Source organism: Meleagris gallopavo, chromosome 6, assembly GCF_905368555.1.
Source record: "Meleagris gallopavo chromosome 6, MGAL_WU_HG_1.1, whole genome shotgun sequence".
Classification (NCBI taxonomy): domain Eukaryota; kingdom Metazoa; phylum Chordata; class Aves; order Galliformes; family Phasianidae; genus Meleagris; species Meleagris gallopavo.
Genome location: NC_139409.1, coordinates 42,831,613 through 42,851,337, shown reverse-complemented (window position 1 = coordinate 42,851,337; position 19,725 = coordinate 42,831,613). Strand labels below are relative to the sequence as shown.

General features: G+C 41.1%; 1 protein-coding gene across 5 annotated transcripts in view; it reads left to right on the top strand.

Moving 5' to 3' along the window:
• Positions 1 to 19,318, top strand: part of ULK4 (unc-51 like kinase 4) — a 219,771-nt gene extending 200,453 nt beyond the window's left edge. For all 5 annotated transcript variants that reach the window (XM_010712967.4, XM_031553967.2, XM_085226515.1 and 2 more), the window contains 2 exons: positions 16,283 to 16,371; positions 18,935 to 19,318. In XM_010712967.4, coding sequence (XP_010711269.3) covers positions 16,283 to 16,371; positions 18,935 to 19,019 — 174 coding nt within the window. In that variant the 3' untranslated portion in view covers positions 19,020 to 19,318. The remainder of the gene's footprint in view (positions 1 to 16,282; positions 16,372 to 18,934) is intronic.
• Positions 19,319 to 19,725: the final 407 nt, after the last annotated feature.

Here is a 19,725-nt window from a genome sequence, read left to right as displayed (position 1 = left end):
ACATCATCAAAGACTGTCTAGAGAATTTTTTTTTTTGCCCTCAAATGTTGGTTAGCAGCATACTTTTGACAGTCTATTTTTTTTAACTAACAAACTAAAGGTTAGTTGCCCATTAGTGTTTTAAGTATGGTTGTTCCAGTAACTTTTACTCATATAAATGTCACTAACCTGTCTGAAGTTTCAGAGTTCAATTTAAAATGAGACTGACATATAATTCTCCTAATTACAATGCAGTGATGTTCTTACTGCTACACCTGCATTACGAAAATTATCAATGCCTTTTAATTATGCAAATTTTCCTCTACTAACAGTGTATGTGCAGTGTTCTCACGAGTATTGTGGTTATGTTTTCAGATACATTTGCAACAAACATTTTCTAATTTTACATTTCTTATTTTGTATCCTTCTCTAAACTGTGATTTCTGCTTATTAAATGCTGTAATATCCTGGATTTAATGTACTTGCATGTCCTGTAGCAGTAACATTTTTCAATTTATGTGATGTCTTTATGAGAAGGTTTTGTTTCATTTAGGAAAAGAAGAAAGGATTAGTTTTTCTTGGCTTTGAGCATCCAGTCAGAAAACTCCCACAGTCCACACCCATTACAAAATTATCCTCTTCTCTTAAATAGTTTTGTGAATCTTAGTCCTCTGCACTGCCTTATTATCCTTTTAAAAAGTACTTCTCAGTGGTACTTTCATTAAGCAAGAACTAATAACCTACAATTTGTTCTCAGACTCAAAAGCTAGATATGTTAATTATATTTGTGTGCTTGTCATACGTGTGCTACAAATATATGGGAACATGCTCTTCAAAAACTTTTCTCATTTTAATTTTTATGAGCAAATTCAGAAGTTAAGCCCTATAGGGAGTGTCACTGAGTGTCACTTTTTAGGATAGTCCCTCTGACATGCAAAACTTTTGAATTGAAATGTGATAATGAACAGACACAATCACTAATAACTGTCTTATCTGCAGGAGTTTTATCCAGGGTGTATTTCAAGAGAAATCGTAAGAAACCATTTCAAGGTGATGAAATGGCTTACCTCCAGGTGTGACATCCAGGAGAACTTCCAAATGTCTGTAGTTTTCTATATTTTATGGAATGCTTGTCTATAAACATTGAGGAAGAGATAATTTTGGTTATTGTTCATGTACTTCTAGCAATTTGATTATTGAGTTAGCTATCGTGGTCAGTTGTCTGGTTTATATTCTGATGTGTATATTTTTCAAATAATTGTCTTATAGAGACAAGAGTGTCATTCTGCATGCTCATAGACAGTCCTCTTTAATGATGTATCAGTTCATCAAATGAAAAACTGCATTGTTGGCAATGAAAGTAGTCATTCATTGCTATCTACAGAGCTTTGAGAAACTACTAAATCTTTGTATCAAAGATTCATCTCGTATGCTGACATAGGAAGTATTCCTCTGAAGAGGGAAAGTCTTATGCCACAAACTTCACTTTTCAGACTTTCTGACTTTGCTAGTAAAAGTTACACAGTTTTGTCATCTCAATCACTTTTTTTTAAATGTATAAGGAAATGTCTACAAATTGAGGTGTTACAAAAAGATGTTTTAGAGTAATTTAATTGAGTAGTAACAGGTCAGCTGCTCCTGGTCGTGATAGTCCGCAGTTGTCCAGAAATTCTAGAGGAACTCATGATGTTGCTTAGCCTGTAATTGTGGTATGCAACCTATCAAGTAAAATCTATACTAAAATTTTTAAAAGGTCTCCAGGGACCTGCAAACAACTAATTGACTTTTCTAAGACAGGACTGGTAGGTAATAAGGAAAGGACAGGTAAACAAAAGGTAAATATGACACCTTAAGTAATAGTCAGTATCACATCTGAAAGTGATTCAGTAGTTTGTGTAGAGTTATAATCTTTTTGATATAGTAGACTTGGATTTTTGGGCTTTCCATAAGGTCTCAGTAGGATAGGACATCCTTAAGCAACTAAGATGCTGGAAAAGGAGGGAGCAAAGTTCTTCTCAAGATTAATAACAGCTTAAATGATAAGAAATAATAAATGGTTAGTTTTTCACCATAAATGTGAATGATTCTCATAATCCTATCAAGATCTTTCCTATGGAATGTATTCATAAATTGTCTGAGTAAAGAGATGAACAGCAATGTGACAAAGGTTTTTAATAATAGAGAGTTATTTAAAACTAAGACTGACTGTGAAGAGTTGCAGACAAAATATTGATTGAATGGATGACAGAATTGCAGATAATATTCAGTATCATATCAGTAATGACAGATATTAATGTACATAGGGAAAAATCACCCTAACTATACAGACTTTGGAGCATGCATGATATTAGTCTAAGAAGTGTCTGTGGGACCAGAAGTAAGAAGCTTCCCTCTGAGTGGGTCAGCACCTCTCTTGGACTGCTGCTTGTTTTCTGTAATGATCACCAGCTTTTAATTTTGACGAGGATTGGCCTACTGTCATTTTTACAGTAGCCTGTCAGAGGACACGGGCTTTGTAAAAGCCTTTTGGAAATTTTGGCTTGCGTGATAGGAAGAAAAGTAAGCCTTATTCTTGTTGGAAAGGTGCTGGCATGTAGCAAAAGTGTATGCCAGTCCACTTACCATAATACTGTGAAAAAGGCTACTTGGTTGTGGCAAATTGGCATCTGGTGCAATATGCTTTAAGAGTCTGAAGGCACATGCTTTACCCAACCTAGTGTACTAAAGGACAGGAAAGAGAGGGCAAAGAGTGGCTCGAGGAAGACCCCTTGTCCTGAGTCACTTTTCTCTGATCGAACATCCCATTCATGTGATAGAGGAATTGGAGGATCATAGAATCATAAAATGACTTTGGTTGAAAGAAACCTCAAAGATCCTCTGGTTACAATCCCCCAGCCCATGGGCAGGATTGCCAGATTGTGCATAGAAGGGTACCACGAAGCACAATAGCTGCCTCCTGGCAGAGGGTGGCACCCCTCTTACAGACGACAGGAAATGTGAGAAGAAAGGGCTTCCTCTGTAGACCTTCTCTTTATGGATTCCATTGATTCGGGCATTTGCCAAATCTTGTGAATTTGGCCACAAACAGTCATCTCTATGTTCTCACCAACCATTTCACAGAGGACTGTACCCAAGGCTTCCCCAAGGATGCTGAAAGAAGTGTCGATGGTGGTGTTACTTCTGTAATAATGTGAAGGAACCTTGTCCCCCCATTCCCCTCCCATAAATTATGCTTGCCGTTTTCATCCCCTAAGACAGTTATGCAGTATATCCCCTGAAACAAGTATGTGGGTGTCTACAGAGCAATGGCTAGCAAAACCGGGGGTGAACGGGAGCTGGAAGGGAGTGCACAAGAGGAAGAGAGTAGGAAAGAATCAGTAGGAAAATCACTAGTATCTTCCTGCAAGGTGTCCTCTTTCACAGCCTGTGGCTTTACTCTTCACCTCTGACTAAGAAACCTGTCTTGCTGTGCTGGGTGGCTTTGGCCTGCTATGAAAACCTGCTGTAGGGTAGTATTTAGAACCTACATGAATTTTTGGTGAAGTCATGGAGGGAGACGCCTGTAGATGGTCAGTACTTTTCAGTATTTAGAGACCATATTACCTCTTCCTGGACTAAGGGGCATTTTTGTCTGGATTTTTCCTGAGACCTAGCAAAGGAAAGAGGCTGCCATCCCTAGTAGAGCAGTGAACTCAGTAGAGGAATCCTTTGAAAGACTCAACAAAGGATTCCTCTAGCCTTTCCCATTTCATGCTTTCGTGGTTTCCTGTCTTACAGGTGGGAAGTAATTGCCATGGAGCTCAAAGGTTCCTGCTGGGAACCTCCTTGGGTCTTGGGTTAAGGGATGGAATGGCCTTGGGTTAAGGGGTGAAAGGAGTACCTTTGGGAGGGAATGGGGAAAGGAAGAAGGCTGACTGAGGGAAGAGGCTCTGCTCCTGCTGCATCAGTTGCTGTGTGCCCAACCCACTGATTTGTATGTAGGTAAGTCAGTTCATCTCCATGTGCTGGCTGTGGGATTGGTTTCCATTGTAGCCATTTGAAATGTAGTCATGTACTGGGAGCAAAGAGCTTTAGGCCTGGGAGGTGGACTCTTAGTCTGACCCAGTCCAGTAGTCAGCGAAGAGTAATCTTCGTATGTCATGCAGTTCATCTGTTCTAAGACCCATTAGTAAATGAAAAGTCATAGTATTAGGAGTTGCAAACTATTCAAACAAACACATGTAAATCAGCTGTAACTAGTAAGTATATTAAAATGATATATTTACCATAATCTGTAAGTGAAGCTAGAGTCTAAATTCACTGGTAAATAAATGTTTTGAAATGATTAGTTTGCCTTTATGAAATGAGAGAAGACTAAAGAGTGCTACGTTATGAGCAGCTGACATGTGATAATGACTGCTCCTTCAGAAAACCATAATAGGAAGCTGTCTGACTCGCTCACATCTAGTGATGGCTTCTCTGTAAATTATAAGTCATTAAAACCCAATATGTCTACCCTGGAAGTTAGTAATTTTTCCCTTACTGAAATACTTCATTTCAATTCTCCCTAGTAGTCTTTGAGTCTGAAACGCTTATTATAAGCAATTTAATGAAAGTAATTGTGATCTAAACCTGATCCAGCAAGCCAATGCCTTGTTTTGTATTACTGTATTGAGGGATAAAAAGTTGATTTAATTATTCTTGTTGTCAACTCATTCCTCGGTTTCACTGCAAACAGGGCCAAATTGGCTGGCAGTTCTGTGTTCTTAAGGCCTGTAAGAGTAAGAATATCACCTCTCTTGCACATCATCAGATGGCCACTAGATGGGTGATCTTTGTCTTGGATTGAATTTAAATCAGCAGTGTGGATGTGAAAGACTTGATATCTTGTTAACAATCCCTTGATCCACCCAGTTCCCCTGGGTGCTGTTTTAGAATGATAATCTCAATATTCTTCAAATCTTTATAAGCAATCAGCAGCTCTTAGAAGATAAAACTTTTTCCTGCTAGTTCTACCAAATAAAAAAAAAAATCACACACACAAAAAACAAAACAAAACAAAACAAAAAAAAAAACCAACAGGTGAGCTAGAGGCTTTGATTAGACAGGTATTCTTTTTAAGTCAGGTTTAGTCATCTTAGATTTTGTTTCTGCATGCTTCAAAATGAGCTAACTAATTTAGATTGGATTGAGTGCTTGAAATAGAACAATAAATCTTTACTTTAATCTATGAAATTACTTTTAACCTGACATCAGTATAACTTCCAAGTACCTTAACCTTTTCCAGAAAGGATCGTGGATCTGATTAAACTTCAAAACTCCACCGTCTAGTTTACACAAAAATTTTCCTTAATAGTGTGCCAATCACACTACTTGTTCTGTGTACTGTGTGGTCAGGGGCTTTGTAAGATATTTACCAAAAGTTAGATTTTTCCAGTGTAAATAGGAAACTGAGTTTATTACTTTTCCTGGAACAAATATGAGATCATCATACCAGCTTTGTATTGTGACACGATTAAGTTTGTGCTGTGACTCAGTTACCTTGTCCTGGAGGACAAAGTTATCAAATTGACTGCCACTGTAGGTATGAGAGCAAAAGGCAGTATTGTGTGGCAGACATCCAGATGTTCGTTCTGAGTCTGAAAGCATTAAGTCTTGTCTTAAAAATGCACAACATGAGTGTATATGACTTCTTTTTAATGAGGATGTCTGCTTTCGTTTCCGTAACAGTGTTAATATTTAAATTATCGACCTAATCAGGTTAAGCGTATGGGCTGCACCATCTAATTTTAAGGCACACCTTGTTCACAGGAGTTGTGCAACATCAAACTGGAAACAATGATGTAATTAGCTGCCCATCAGCAAAAAATGTCTGGAGGGTTTTATCTACAAGCGTCTAGGATAAAACAAACTGCTTTATAAAGTTCAAAATGCTGTATGTGGATCCTGTGTTTGGATATTGTGTGTATTAGCAGTGATGATAATACTTGACAACTTTCTTCTCATAGTCACAAAGAAAACGAGGGGGAAAATACCCAGTTCACATCCTGATTAGATCATAGCTGAAAGCTGTGTTGTCGGCAGCCTTTTGTACACAGTTCGATAGGATTGTCTATTCAGCTGAAGCCAAAGCTGCAGCAGTGGCAGTGCTGTAAGCTAAGTGTAAGGTTCACCGTCTGATCTGCGTGGGCGAAGTTTCTCAGAACGCCTGCATTCATTAGGATTGCTTTTAGCCAGTGGTATCCATTTCTTGAACACCAATTTCACACACGAGATAAAAGCAAAAAGCCGATGCATGTGTAAAATAAGAGTATGTTTGTTCATCTGCTGGTACTCAAATATAACATATTTTGAGATAACAAAAACTACAAAGAGGAATTTTCTCCCTGAAAGACTTAATAATACAACTCAAGATTGAAATTTAACTTGTCTCAGCAAGCGTCTCATGGTCAAACAAACAATGCATCACAAAGCTGGTTAATGTTGAGCCACAGCAGCTGGGCTCACATTTATTATACTTTTCAATAGAACTTGCTTGACAATTTTACATAAAAGTCACTTCCTAAATTTTTTTCTTATTAGACATTGCCTTCTAGGCTGCTTGTTCAAGATAAGCATCAAAATGATGGTTAGTCTTTGTTGTATTACAGAGTTACAAAGAGAAACAATCAGTTTGTTTTCCAGTGAATGTTCTATTCAAATTAAACTGTTTACTTTCTATAGGAAAAAGGCTTCTTAGTATGACAATTCTGTGTTTTGTGTCTATGGAAGGCCAAGATTTTCCCTTTGTTGTGGACTTGTTTCTTCGCCAAGAAAGTTCTGTCTTTTCGGTTTTCTGCCTCTTAATCTCCACCTTAAGTGACAAAGGTGTGTGAGCTCAGTGATGTAAGAAGGGATTTTATTCTCCTGTTCCTGCTGTGGGGTGTCAGGCACCACTGGCAGTGAAATGCAGCAGCCAGCTAGGGCAGTGGTTTTTACCTTAAAAACAAAACAAAAAAACATGGCAGCTAAACCCAGAAAAGTTCATTTGTCAAGGCCCTTGGACCGCGTTGCTAGTAGATGACATAATTAATTTCAATTTGGATGTGTTTTATAGAAATAAAGATGCACTAAAAATGTTGCACTAGCATCTTTCCTCTGTCAGTAGTTCAGTATTATAACATTTACAGAGCTTTCAAAATAAGAACTTCCATCACAGTACCCTCAGAGCACAGATGTTGAAGGAGCTGTTGACCCCTTGCTTGGCAGTTCATTCTCCCTTGCCTGATACAGCCCAGCTGATTGTTGCTCCCAAGTCTTCTGCAGCATGGGATGCAATGGGTTATTGTAAATCACCATCGGAGGCAGTTTGAGTTAGCCGACTTAGTGGGTGTGTGTGTAGATGTCACATTCTAGCTAAGTGCTTGGTAATTTCTTCAATTGTTTAAACCCAAGTGCTTGTGATTATTTACTTAATTGCATGGTTTCCATTTAGCTAGAATTTGTTTGAATACACAATGCAGAAGATAAGCTGGAGTATCTGTGATAACTCAGTACCAGACAGCCTTCTGTGTGGTGGGGAAGAACAATTTAAGTAGCTAGCATGTAATTTTTTTGTTCTTTCCTTGACACTGTGATAGATACTTCCTTACTTTCTCCCACTTAGGTGATCACAGCTGGGCAGTGAAACCAGAAGGAAATATCCCCCATGCCCATGAGCTGCACACACAGTCCCCCTCCTCATTCTATCTGCCATCAAGTATTTCTGCAGAGTTGTCTTGTGCTGCCCTTCTTTTTAAACTGTCAGGGATGAGTTACCAGCAGCTTGAGTTTGCCCTTAAATAAAATGAACCTTGGACTTCCATGACATCTTTTATCAACAGTAATACAGTACATTACCATTTGTGTCATTGGTTAATGACATCATGTTGGACCTGCAGTCGCCGTATCTTTTCGCTTTTGTTGTTGATAGAAGACTGCCAGGTTGAAGAGCTTGATCCTTCTTGCTCCCTAGCATAATAAGAGCACTTCTTGCATGAGTTGGAAATGTCAGCTGATAAGAAAAGATTAAGATGACTGTAAAGCACTGTACTGAGAGTAAAAAAAAAAAAAAAAAAAAAAGGCAATTTATCTTTTCTTTGCAAGTTTCTGCTCTAAATCATTTAACCTTGTCTTGAGGCCCTTTTGTTTTTCAGTTGCAGCAAAGAAATTCTGCAGTGTTTACACTTATCTGTTTCTTGAAATATGACTATAAAGAACTGGAAGATGGTATTATGTTAGGGACAGCTGCAAGGATTTCTTTCATCTACACACTGCGAGAAGCTGGAACATAGTGAATTGACAAAGGCACAGGAAAACTGCTCAGGAATCTATTCATGACTGATGAATGTGGTCATCAGCAAGTGTGGGTACCTGTGAGCTGAGATAGGAAGAGGAAAATGGGTATGTAGTTATGAGATCACTGGCTGCTTGATAGCACTAAACCAGCAGTACTCAGGGTGAAGCACATGGAGTCCAAACAGAACAAAACAGCTAATAGTGACGACATCCAGAACGTGAGTGACAGAGAACTTGTGCTTTTCTGCAGGAGGAGCTGCAGTGAGCAGGGATGAACCTCTGGTGTAAACTCTTACTTGCAAGTTGGCATATAGAGGTATTAATTCTTTTTAGTCTGTTCATTTGGAATGAGTAGTGCAAGTCTGGAAATGTGCGTGTCTGCCTTGGGTGCAGAGTTGGGCTGCCATTTTGGTGATTGTTCATGACTGATATTAAAGTGTTCGGTCAGTCTGTACTGGATGGTCTCTTATAACGAGGGGAATCAAGTATGGAACCTGCTCTTGAGAGAGCAGCAAGAAGGAAAAGTATTTATTCCAGCAGCTGGCAAGCTGTGGACTTGTGCACCTGTGAAGTTTCTTACCTCCTTCTTTGGAAATGCATTCACTTTCTGAGAGCCATCTGTAGGGATTAGCTGTGCTGGTGTTTGGATGCTGGGAGCCCAGTATGGTTAGGAATAGATACAGGAGCCATCCAGAAAGCAGAACTGTCATGGTCAGCAGTGAGAAATGCGCTCTGTTTTCACATAGACAGATGTTTTTCTTCTGATTGTACAGTGAAGCCAAGCATTCTGAAACCTGCTACCTGTTTATTTGATTCATCATTCAAGGCCAGCGTAATTCCCAGTGACTATCATTGTTATTTTTTGTTATGGAGTCCTAATTCATTGTTTCTGCAAGCACAAAAGTATTGTTGGACTCGTTTGGTGTTTTGGTGCACTGTAATTTTACGTAGAGCAATTCTTTTGAGATTGCCCAGCTGTGTCATCTGTTGGGCTCATCACTATTACTTCCTTTTGACCTCTTCTCTGTAATTGCACATGCGTGACTTACTGGCTGCTGTAAAGATACCTAAATTCAACTGTGCTCATTTTAAAAAAAGAACCAAACAAACAGAAAAAGTGGATAGACCAAAATGATTCTTTTTGAGGTCAGAGAGGACCAACTGTGTAGCTGTTTGCTTTCTGCCAGGCAGCCAGAGCCATCTGTCACATGACAATGAGCAGACAGATTTTTAGAAGTTCATTTGTTTTTATGACCATTTCACAATTTTATGCAAATTGAACCATTACATAAAGCGTAATTTCCCTCAGAAATAGATGGTTTAGAGACTTATATCCCTGTTCAGTCATTTACATATTCCGTTGCTTTTTATACAAAGAATAAAAATGATGCCTTTCTCCTCTAATAAAAACTGTTCAGACCCATGTTTTGTCTTTTTTTACTGTATGAAGAACCATTCATTTTTGGTACTAAAAGAAAACGTCAAGTTTTACGTGTCCATAGAAATTAAGCCTATAATAGCCTATAAAACCTATAAGGGTTATGAAGGAATTAATGTTTAATGCTTTAGTATTTAGCTTAAACTCATAGTCTGTAATGATTTTTAAGATTTTGTTGCTCTTTTTATTCTTCAAGTATTTGTTTTTCATATTCTGTATTTTTAATATAACTCCTGATATTCCTTCTATTCTTGGAATGGTAAATCTAAAACCTGAAGTCAAGTTGTACAGGTTTTCAGTTGTTGGGGTCCTGTGCTCAAGGCCATATGATAACCAATGTGAGCACGAAGTTCTTCTGCTTCATCCTCAGCAAAAGTTAACGTTATATAAAGGTTCTGCCAGGGGAAGCCTGAATTGCACCAACAATTCTGTAAAAGGACAATTTGACAGTATCCACTCAAATACGGCTTCATCATGGCATAGTAGTCTGTATTTTTATGAGGAGCATTTTAAAGCAAGACCAGCTTTCTCTGTTGTTGTTCTTGGGTTTCTTTTATTTTTTAATTTTTTGAGGCTATGCATTAAAACTCAAATTTCTCCAGTGAGTTGTAAGTATTTGGCAGTTCATAGAGATTTAGTCAGTTCCTTTTTGCATCACAGGCATGGCTGCTCAAGTGTTTGCATCCTTGGATATGTGTAGGCATTAATGAAATTGGTACTTGCTTGGTTGCTTTCATACTTTTCCTGTATAGTAATTGCCATTTAAAGGTCAGCACTTTCCAATATATATTCTGGGTGTCACCTTTTTTCCTAATAGTGAGAAGATGAGTTATCTGTAGTAATGATTCTTATCCATACATGCATAGAAACATTTGAAATAATTTTGAATCACCATAGCATGAAGTATGGTAGTGAAAGATCTGGGGTCAGTTGTATTTATTGCTATGCCCAGAAAAGGAGGCCATCCCTAACTTCTGGAGCATATATCAATTAAATTTGGGTATAATTCCAAACTGTGTAGTCAGGCTGTTTTGTGGTTTCATGGGAAAATATAAATGGTAGATTTATCCTTTTTCTTTTGTATGGGAGAATTCATATGAGACCAGCAGGTATCTAGGAGTTGTTGGTCTCTTCAGATACAGTGAGACCTATGAGAGGCTTGCCAGTGTGTACAAGCTCTGTCCATGGCCCTTTTTGCTAAAGCTGATATTTGGGCCCAGCAGGGAATGCTTGGGCAGACTGAAATTAGTCTGAATTGATACCTCATGGAACTGTCAGCATGCAGATGATGGATGAACCTGTGTTTGTGGATAAGGTCACCAGCAACACAGTGGCAAGTGTTTATTTTTAATGTCATGTTGATGCTGGGCTTACTAATGTGCACTATGGAACAGGCTGCATATATTGGAACGGCAGCGCAGGGAAGTGGTGGAGTCACCAACCCTGGAGGCATTCAAGAAATGTGTAGATGTGGCACTCAGGGATGTGGCACTCAGGGATGTGGTTAGTGGGCATGATGGGGATGGGTTGAGGTTGGGCTAGATGATCTTAGTGGTCTTTTCCAACATTAATGTTTCTATGATTCTGTGTGTAACGTAACCCTGCAACAGTGTGTGGAAGTCTTCTCTGGCATCTTGAAGCTACCGTTCGCCGGACAGGACTGTGGGTTACTTTTGCTGATGGAGTTGCTGTGGCCAACTGGTTCTAAAGGATGTAAAGAGATAGCCCTGTCCACCTCCACTAAGTCAAATCTTCTGAATTCAGTTGTAGAAGATAGAAGCTGTGATAATATCTATTTTCTGAGTTATAAAGAGGGTTATAAAGGTTATGAAGCGAAAGGTGTCAAGGAACACTCAAAATCACGGAGTTGTAGAATGGCTTGGGTTGCAAGAGACCTCAAAGATCATCCAATTCCAACCTCAGTACCAAAACCAATTAATAGTGATACAATGGGAGCAGACCTGCCTTGTCTCACTCAACAGGCCCTTGAGGCAGCGTGCTCAGCCTGCCTGGAGCCCGGCTGTCTGCAAGTTAGCAGTGAAAACTGCTTTAAGCTTGGAATAAACCCACACACCTACAAATTACAAGACAACAAAACACATTGGGTGAAATCTTGGCCTTATCAAAGTCAAATGGAGCTTGCTGCTGTCTTCAGCATAACATGAATTTTATTCATAAAAAGGAAAAAAAAGATTTTTGAATTCTAAAATCAGAGTTAAACTGTCTGATGTAGGGGTTTTTTGTCACAAATACCTGCTTGTTTTCACATGTATTTGCAGGATCTGAAGGCCACAGTGTCTTTGTGTCTGCAATCCCTGGCTATAGTAGTACTTGCCAAAGCACACCTGGAACACTCATGCGTTTGTAACTTTCATTTCTTGTTTTTATGGTCCAGCAACATTGCTCAGACCTGTTCAGATGAGTTGGCAGTTAGTAACATAAATATAACTCGTCTGACTTGATTTGTTCTTCCCCCACACATTCCGTCTGTCTCTCTGCGGTGAACCATTTGTAGAGAGAAGAGAAGCAAGGAAGCCTGCTCTGATGGGATGGATGTCACAAAAGTGCTCAGTCCTTACTATGAATCTCATACATCACGGGGAGCAACAGTACTGTGCAGCCACCCTTGTGAGCACTCCCACCTGCACTAATCTCTCCTTGAGCGTATTCTTGGTCACAGAGCCACTCTGTAAGAGGCAGTGGCTGAGTGTTACTGTCCGCAAATGGTAAATGACAAACCAAGGAATGCACTTTGTTTGATTCCTGCACTGCCTGCAAATAGCTCGGAGAGACAGACTGGAAGAAAAAGTCCATCTCAGGACATTTAAAGATACAAGAGGTCAGCAGCACGGGGAGGTTTTCTTCTCCAGTCCCATTTCCAATGATGCTATTCCATTCACTTATTCACTGGGCTGTCACATTGGCTGTGGCAATGCTTTGACAACACTGTATTTTGTGACATTGTTTGTTCATGTCCTACATAGAACCTCAGGTAGTGCACGGGGAAGAAATGTGATTGTTCTGATTGCAGCATGAGCCAAAGCTCTTGTTCACAGAAGGTCCTTTGAGGTGCTTAGTGCTTGGGTACATGTTGCTGTCACAGTGATTCTAAACCTGTGAATGTCTGATGTTTGGTAAACCAGCCCATATACTGACGGTGACTGCCCCCATTGCTAGCAAAGCTGAGTGAGAAATTCAGCTGATAATTGGCTTAATTGCATTTAAAGCTTGAGGAAAAAGTAGGAAGCATCACTTTGAGATTAGAACATTGAGCCACATTTAGGAAAGAAAGCCAAGTTCATGTGAAAGAGCATTTATGAAGCAGCCTGCTTGTGTCTGTGCGCCATTGCTTCACAGAGATCAGGCCTGCAGTCTCTTTAAACCTCCAAAAAGCAGAACGGTTATCTATGATCCTTGTTGGTCCCTTCCAAATCTGCATATTCTGTGACTCTATAATGATGTCTTTCTCTTCAAAATGGTGACAGAGCAGCTAGCCGCAGGATCATTTTTAACTCAGTCCTACGTTACTATTTTTGTGAGTTTTGACTAATGAGGGAAAGTATGGTGAAACCAGAGGCCTTAAGAAAATTAATTCTCTTAGATCTCCATGTTTTCTTGAAAAATGACTTGCAAAAATTTCTTGGGCCAAAAATCGAAGACTTCTCAGTTTATTAGCAAAGAATCATCGAGTCACAGAATCGTTAAGGTTGGAAAAGGCCTCTAAGACTATCTAGTCCTACTGCCAACCCATCACCACCATGCCCACTAACCATGTCCCTCAGTGCCACAAAAGCATTCTTCCTTTGGGTGCTTCATGCTGTCCCCTTTCCTGCACTCACCCTCAGCAGCCCCACAATACCTGGACAGTTACTCTCAAGTGTAAGTAATACTGATCTTTACATATCAATTACAGAATTCTTTATGACTCATCCTTGCTGAATAGAACTGAAGGAAGGAAAGCTTTGGAATGGCTATTAGCTTAATAAAGAAAAGCCATTTTGAAATTATTTTAAAATTGCAGAGAATATGCAACTAAACTGTGATTTTAATTACATTTTAAATTAATGGAACAGCTATTGATTAGTGATTAAGTATGTGCTATAGCCAGCCCTGACAAATCAGCATTGTTACGAGAGATCACTAAAGAAGTTGTTAAAATTCTAACTGAAGTAGAACTGCTGTGGATAAAGGATACGGAAGTGCTGGGAAGGAGAAGAAGAAAATGAAATGCATGAGAAGTACATGTGGCTCCAAAAAGTTTGATTGCTGACAGCTTGATGTGTTAACTTATTTTTATTTGTGGAACAAAATGAAGACAAAAACTGAGCAATCTTTTAATACGTTAAGAAGTCTGCAAAGTGCTGCTGATCCAGTTCCTGCCTTGGGATGCCACCTGCACTCCTGGCAATGCATCACTGCAGTGCTATCTAGGTAGGGGAGATTTAGGCTAGATATTAGGAATAAATTCTTTACTCAGAGAGCAACAAGGCCCTGGTACAGCTGGTACAGCTGGTACAACTATCCAGAGAAGCTGTGGTGCCCCATCCCTGGAGGCACTCAATGCCAGCCTGGATGGGCCCTGGGCAGCCTGGTCTTGTTGGTTGGCAGCTCTGCCCATGGCAGGGGATTGTGGCTGGGTGGTCTTTAAGGTCCCTTCCAACCCAATCCAACCCAACCCATTCTGTGATTCTATGATGATAATGGCACGAGGCATGCTGCAACACAGGCAAACTTGTAGTCAGATCCTAAAATTCCATAGGACGAAGTCATTAATTGAAGCAGAGTTTCAGAATTAAAAGAAAAAGAAAACAAAAAACTGATATAAGGTATTATAATTGAGCATGCTTTGAACGGTTGATGTATAATGCACAAAAGACAAGTTGTTAAAAAACACTAAGGTGGTACAGCTTTCAGCACTTAAGCATTAGGGTTTATTAGAACTAGAGATACCAGCAGCCTTTGTTTGACATCTTAACTCCATGAAGCATGATCCAGGTTTCAGTGACTGTTCTGCTATGACCTCTTTTCCTTCAAGTGTGTGGGATAAATGGGGGGAATGAGCATGAGGGGTACCTCGGAGTTGGTTGGAAGTGTTCAGTAGAGGCTAGGAGCTCTCCCTGGGGAGGAATAGCAGTGTCTTGTGGTTGGAGCACTTTGCTCTCTCAACAGCCTGTTACAGTTTTGTCTTTGTCTGAAATTCAGAACTCAGATTACAAGATGTCTTTTGCAGCTATGGGATGTGAATTAAAGGCGAGTGGGTTACTGAAATATAATGGATTGCTGAAATATAAATCAAAGGGTTCTGAAATGACCTCAGGAGAGTAAAAATGCCCAATAACGTGTAATCAGAATTTACTAATGATTTATATTTAGGTAATGAGGTCACTGTTTTTTTTCCCCGACACACAGGATAGATTTTAGTGCACTACAGACAGATCTCTATTCCTGCTAACAACAGGATGTTCTGATTACAGTTGTAGTGACTGAGAATCATTGCTGATAAATGGTGGGGGTGGCAGCTCTAAGTACAGCTTCTCGTGTAATTTAAAAGGGAGACTCAAAGACATGTTGCTTGATCAGTGGTAAATAGGACCAGCCATGGCATGCTAAGGCTTAAAAGTCCTTGCCAGATTTTGGGATTAGAAGTTGTTGTTTCAGGCATTAACTCCTCCAGTATCAAAAGAATCAGCTGCTCTGATCCTCTCCTTTTCCTTTCTGTTTGGCCAAGATTTACTTACCTTTGCAAGCAGGAACTGATATGCAACACTTTGCTTCCTCCTCCCCCCCAGTTTTGTGATAGGACTGCTGCTTCAGCAAGCTGTTAGGTGTCCAGTGTCTGTGCCACAGTGCTGAGCAGGTTAAAGCTGTGTCCCCGTGGCCTTCCCATTCACTCTGCCATTGGATCAGGGAATGTGCAGCTGCCTGTAGCTGTGTGGCTGTGTTGTGTAAGGCTGGAGACCTCATAAACCAGCTGTTACAGATGAGTGAGAGAAAGCAGTCACAGCAAATTCAGCTGTGATCAGGATGCTCTTGATACTGAAGGATATACAGCCTGGGTCATTCATTGCCTGCTCTATAGGAGACAGCCCTGTGCAGGCAATATTCCAAATGAATGGTGAGCAGCAAGAAACAACTGAAATGCAGTTCTTTCCACTGTAGCGACTTTCAACCTGAGAAAACCCCACATGTCCTGATGTTAAGACTGTTATAGGCTTGGTTGTTTTTTTCTAGGGTCCCCCTGGAATTCAGAATCAATAGGTTTGTATTTGCAGTGGTCCTAAGGATGAAATCAGGGTTGGCAGACTGTGATGTGTGAACTCACACACATATGCAGGCGCTCAGAAAAAGAACGGATTTTGTTAATTAAGCTGAGACATTTTAGACAGCCTGTGCCTAAACTTCAGTCCTGTTTGGTAAAAGGGACTTTTCTCTTGGGTGTCTTTAGTGTCACATTCCATTTACAAGGGTAACAAATGCTGTAACTTGTTTCCCTCTTTCCTATCCCACAGAAAATGACAGAGAGGAATTTCTTTCTATGCCTTTGATAAGCTTTCTTTCTTTTTGTTCCAGATAACTTCAAACGAGAAGTGCTCGGAGAGCCTGAAGAGTGATGGCGATGCTCTGCTCTGTGCTCTGCAGAGCCTGGCCCAGCCTGCCAGGTGCGTCCCCTCGGGCTTCGGGGCTTTCAGGATGGGAGCTCTCCGCCTCCTGTCTGCCCCGACTTCTTCCAGCATCGCCTCCTGCAGTAGAGGCCCCTCAGGTTTCCACCCTTGGCCCCCTCCATCACAGCTCTGTGGCGGATCTGTGGCCCGCTTTGATCCCAGCTGTGGCTGGCCACAGTCAGCTGCACCGCCAGCCTGTGCTGGTGCACATCTGTCATGTTAAACTTGTTTTTTTTTTTATTTTATTTCAAACAATCAGTCTCTTTTATAACCGGATACTGGTCCGTGTTTCTTGGCATAGTGGGCGAGATGCACAATGTGGTAGTTGTGCCCTGTTTTAAAGTAACCAAACTGTGTGGTATGCTTGCAAGCTGATTTTTTTTTTCTAAATATGCCGCTGAAGAACAGGGATGCTTTTGTTTGCAAATACCTGTGGCTTTCCAGCAAAGGCATGAGGCTGTGGGCACTGCCAGGGCTTCTTCTGCAGGAACAGAGGTGCTGGTCCCAGCAGCTTGGCCAGACCTCAGCTCCTCTCCCTTGGACTTTCCCTCACCTAATCCCCCCCCTTGGATGTATAAATGAATGAATTGCTGTTCTCTGCACCCCAACTGCAGGCCGTTAGGCTCCATTTTGCTCCTGGTGAAAATAAATCAGAGATGGTATTTTTTAGATCAATTCTTGAAACACTCAGTGCTCTCTGCGCTCCCGAACACAGGCGGTGGTCTGGGATGACTCCTTGATGTCACCCTGTGATGGGAGCAGGGACATGAATAGAGAGGAAATGGTCAGGAAGTGGTGAGTTTGAGGATCTGTGTGCTGAGACACACCAAGCCCATCCTGAACAGCTGCTGACTCACCTTTTTTGTATGACATGGTAAATTATCCAACTAACAAAATGACAGCTCTCCCTAAGGGAGACGCTGGCACTGCCACTGAAGATGACAGTGATGTGACAGTGGGAAAAGAAGATTTTTTCTTGTTTTAGAACGTTTTCAATCTCTTTCACTGCATTTCAGCGTTAAATGCGCTGCGCAGCCCATCCAGCAGCCAGCTCTGAGTCTGCCTTTCTGATCTCCTCTAATTGTTATCTGCACAATTCTGTACTCAGAAAACCACATGCTACAGAGTCCAGAATAAGCAGCAGTCTCTCGTTTGACTGAAGACGCTCAGGAGATGAAATCATAGGTCAGGCTCCTCTGCTTGCAGCAGTGGCAGGAAGGCTCCCAGGAGCTCATGGATTTCATTTTCCCTCCTCCCATTCTTTAAGGAAGGCACATCTCTGTCCATTCACCTGCTGAGGAGCCTGGGAGGGATCTAGCCTGGGTCTCAAGCATGGACAAATGGCTTACAGGTAGACAGGAAAAGGCTGGGGTTAGCATGCTCAATCAACTGTAGCCAAGTGGCCTTTCCGTATATGGACATTACAGACATTCTGCCATCTCCTCAAACTCCCTCTCCTGTGCCATCTTCCCTAGAATATCCCTTGTCACCTACTCATTTCAGCCTCCTCTTCTCACCTGTGCTTTGAACCCTGCTAAGAAGCCTTTCCAAACTTCATGCCAAATTGGAAACACGAGCAGCCTGAACTCCCAGGCCCTGCCACCCACATACCAGCACTAGGTCGGAGTGGGTGAGGCGTGTTTTTGCTTCGCTTGTTTTTCACAGACCGGTTTCTCCTCTTTCAGCGCAGCAGAAGGAAGACAACAACCAAGCAGTGCCATTGCTGGCAGGGACACAGCTGGGCAGCAAGCTGCTCTCGGTGCTCTCCTGCAGCCTTGTAGCAGCTGCCTCTTGCCAAACTCTCTGTTACGTATTGTTGGCTAGTCAGAACAGGCAGCCTTGGGGTTGGTACGTAACCAACCCATCATGCTTAGTAGTGAGGTGGAATTCAATCTGAACTTCGAACTGTGGGGTCTTAGCAGTGCATTCCTCAGTTGTCAACATGTGTTTGTTTCAGGTAACTGAATTGTCTGCTTTAAACTGATGCTTGTTAAGAAATCGGTTCACAATGTGGACTTTGGGATTTCATGTGCATCTTTGGGATTTCATGGGCAGTTTTTGTGTTCCCCAGAAGACAGTGTCAGTAGGTTTGTCATTAGCAGCAACAAGGGAAGCTGCAAGTTGGCCTACTGCTGTACTTCCTGTGTTAATAATGAAGGATGGCAGCTTATAAAAAAAAACAAAAACAAACAAACAAACAAACAAAAAACCCCAAAACAACTGCTTGTTTCTGCATGGGAGAAAGCAGAAGTGGAGTCATTTCCCTGTCAAGCTGTGCGTGTGTGGGATTCATGGGGACGTGGTAGATTTTATCTTTCTGTTCACAGAGGAGATTGAGCAAGGCAGCAGTTACTGTGAATTTAAACTGGAACTCGTTTTTACACAAGATCTGCTGCAGGATAAAACCACTAGTTGCGTGTCCTTGCTCAACAGGAAAATGGGGTAAAGTTACTCAGTGGGTGATGCTGAGAATTTTCCAGCATAGATAATTGCAAATGGGGATTTCAACAAAATGTTTTCCCTTGAAAGTATTTAACAGTTGTCACTGTTCAATTCCTAGCTCTCACGCTGATGTTGCTGTTGCCTCCCTGGCATCTGAAATTCTGAAAACAGTGGCACATGAAAATCCAAAGCTGACCAAGTGAACTACTTTTGACCAGCCCACCAAAATGCGCAGCTCTTTGTGATGCTCAACACTGTCCTGAATCAACATCTTCACACAAGCAGAGCAGTCCTAACTCACTCAGCGAACCAGTGAGTCACTGCAGTGTCTGAGCACAGGCATGGGTTTGGCTTCTTCAGAAGGAACAGCTTCCTTTTTTATAGCCCCTTATGGGTGAATTCTTGATCACTGTTTTATCTTGCTGGCAGTGTGTGATGTAGTGTGAGTACTTGACAGCTAGAGTTTGAGAAGTGTAAATAAAATAAATAGTTTCGTTTCACAGTATGGGCTGCAAGTGTTTCACTATTCTAAGGTGTGTTAGGAATGTGACATTGGTGTGTTAAAGCAACTGCATGGTGCTGCCACACCTAGAAGGCAGGGACTTTCCTGAGTTGCTGATACCAGCCCACCTTTGGACAGCCTTTTCTCTAAGCGGGGAAGCAAACCAACAATACAAGGTAAACAAACTGACTTCACCTTGTACTTTCTACTGGAATTGCTTTCTTACAAAACCTCTACTGTCACTGTATCTATCCCTTTTTAAAGCCTGACAGCTGGAATTAGAGCTGGAGGTTTCAGAAAGGAAGAAAATCCTGCACATTATTTGGTGAAATGTTTTATAAAAACCTTCTAGTGCACATGTTGCTGGGAGGAGTGAAACTGGGTTACTCAGTGAGATGTCACCATAG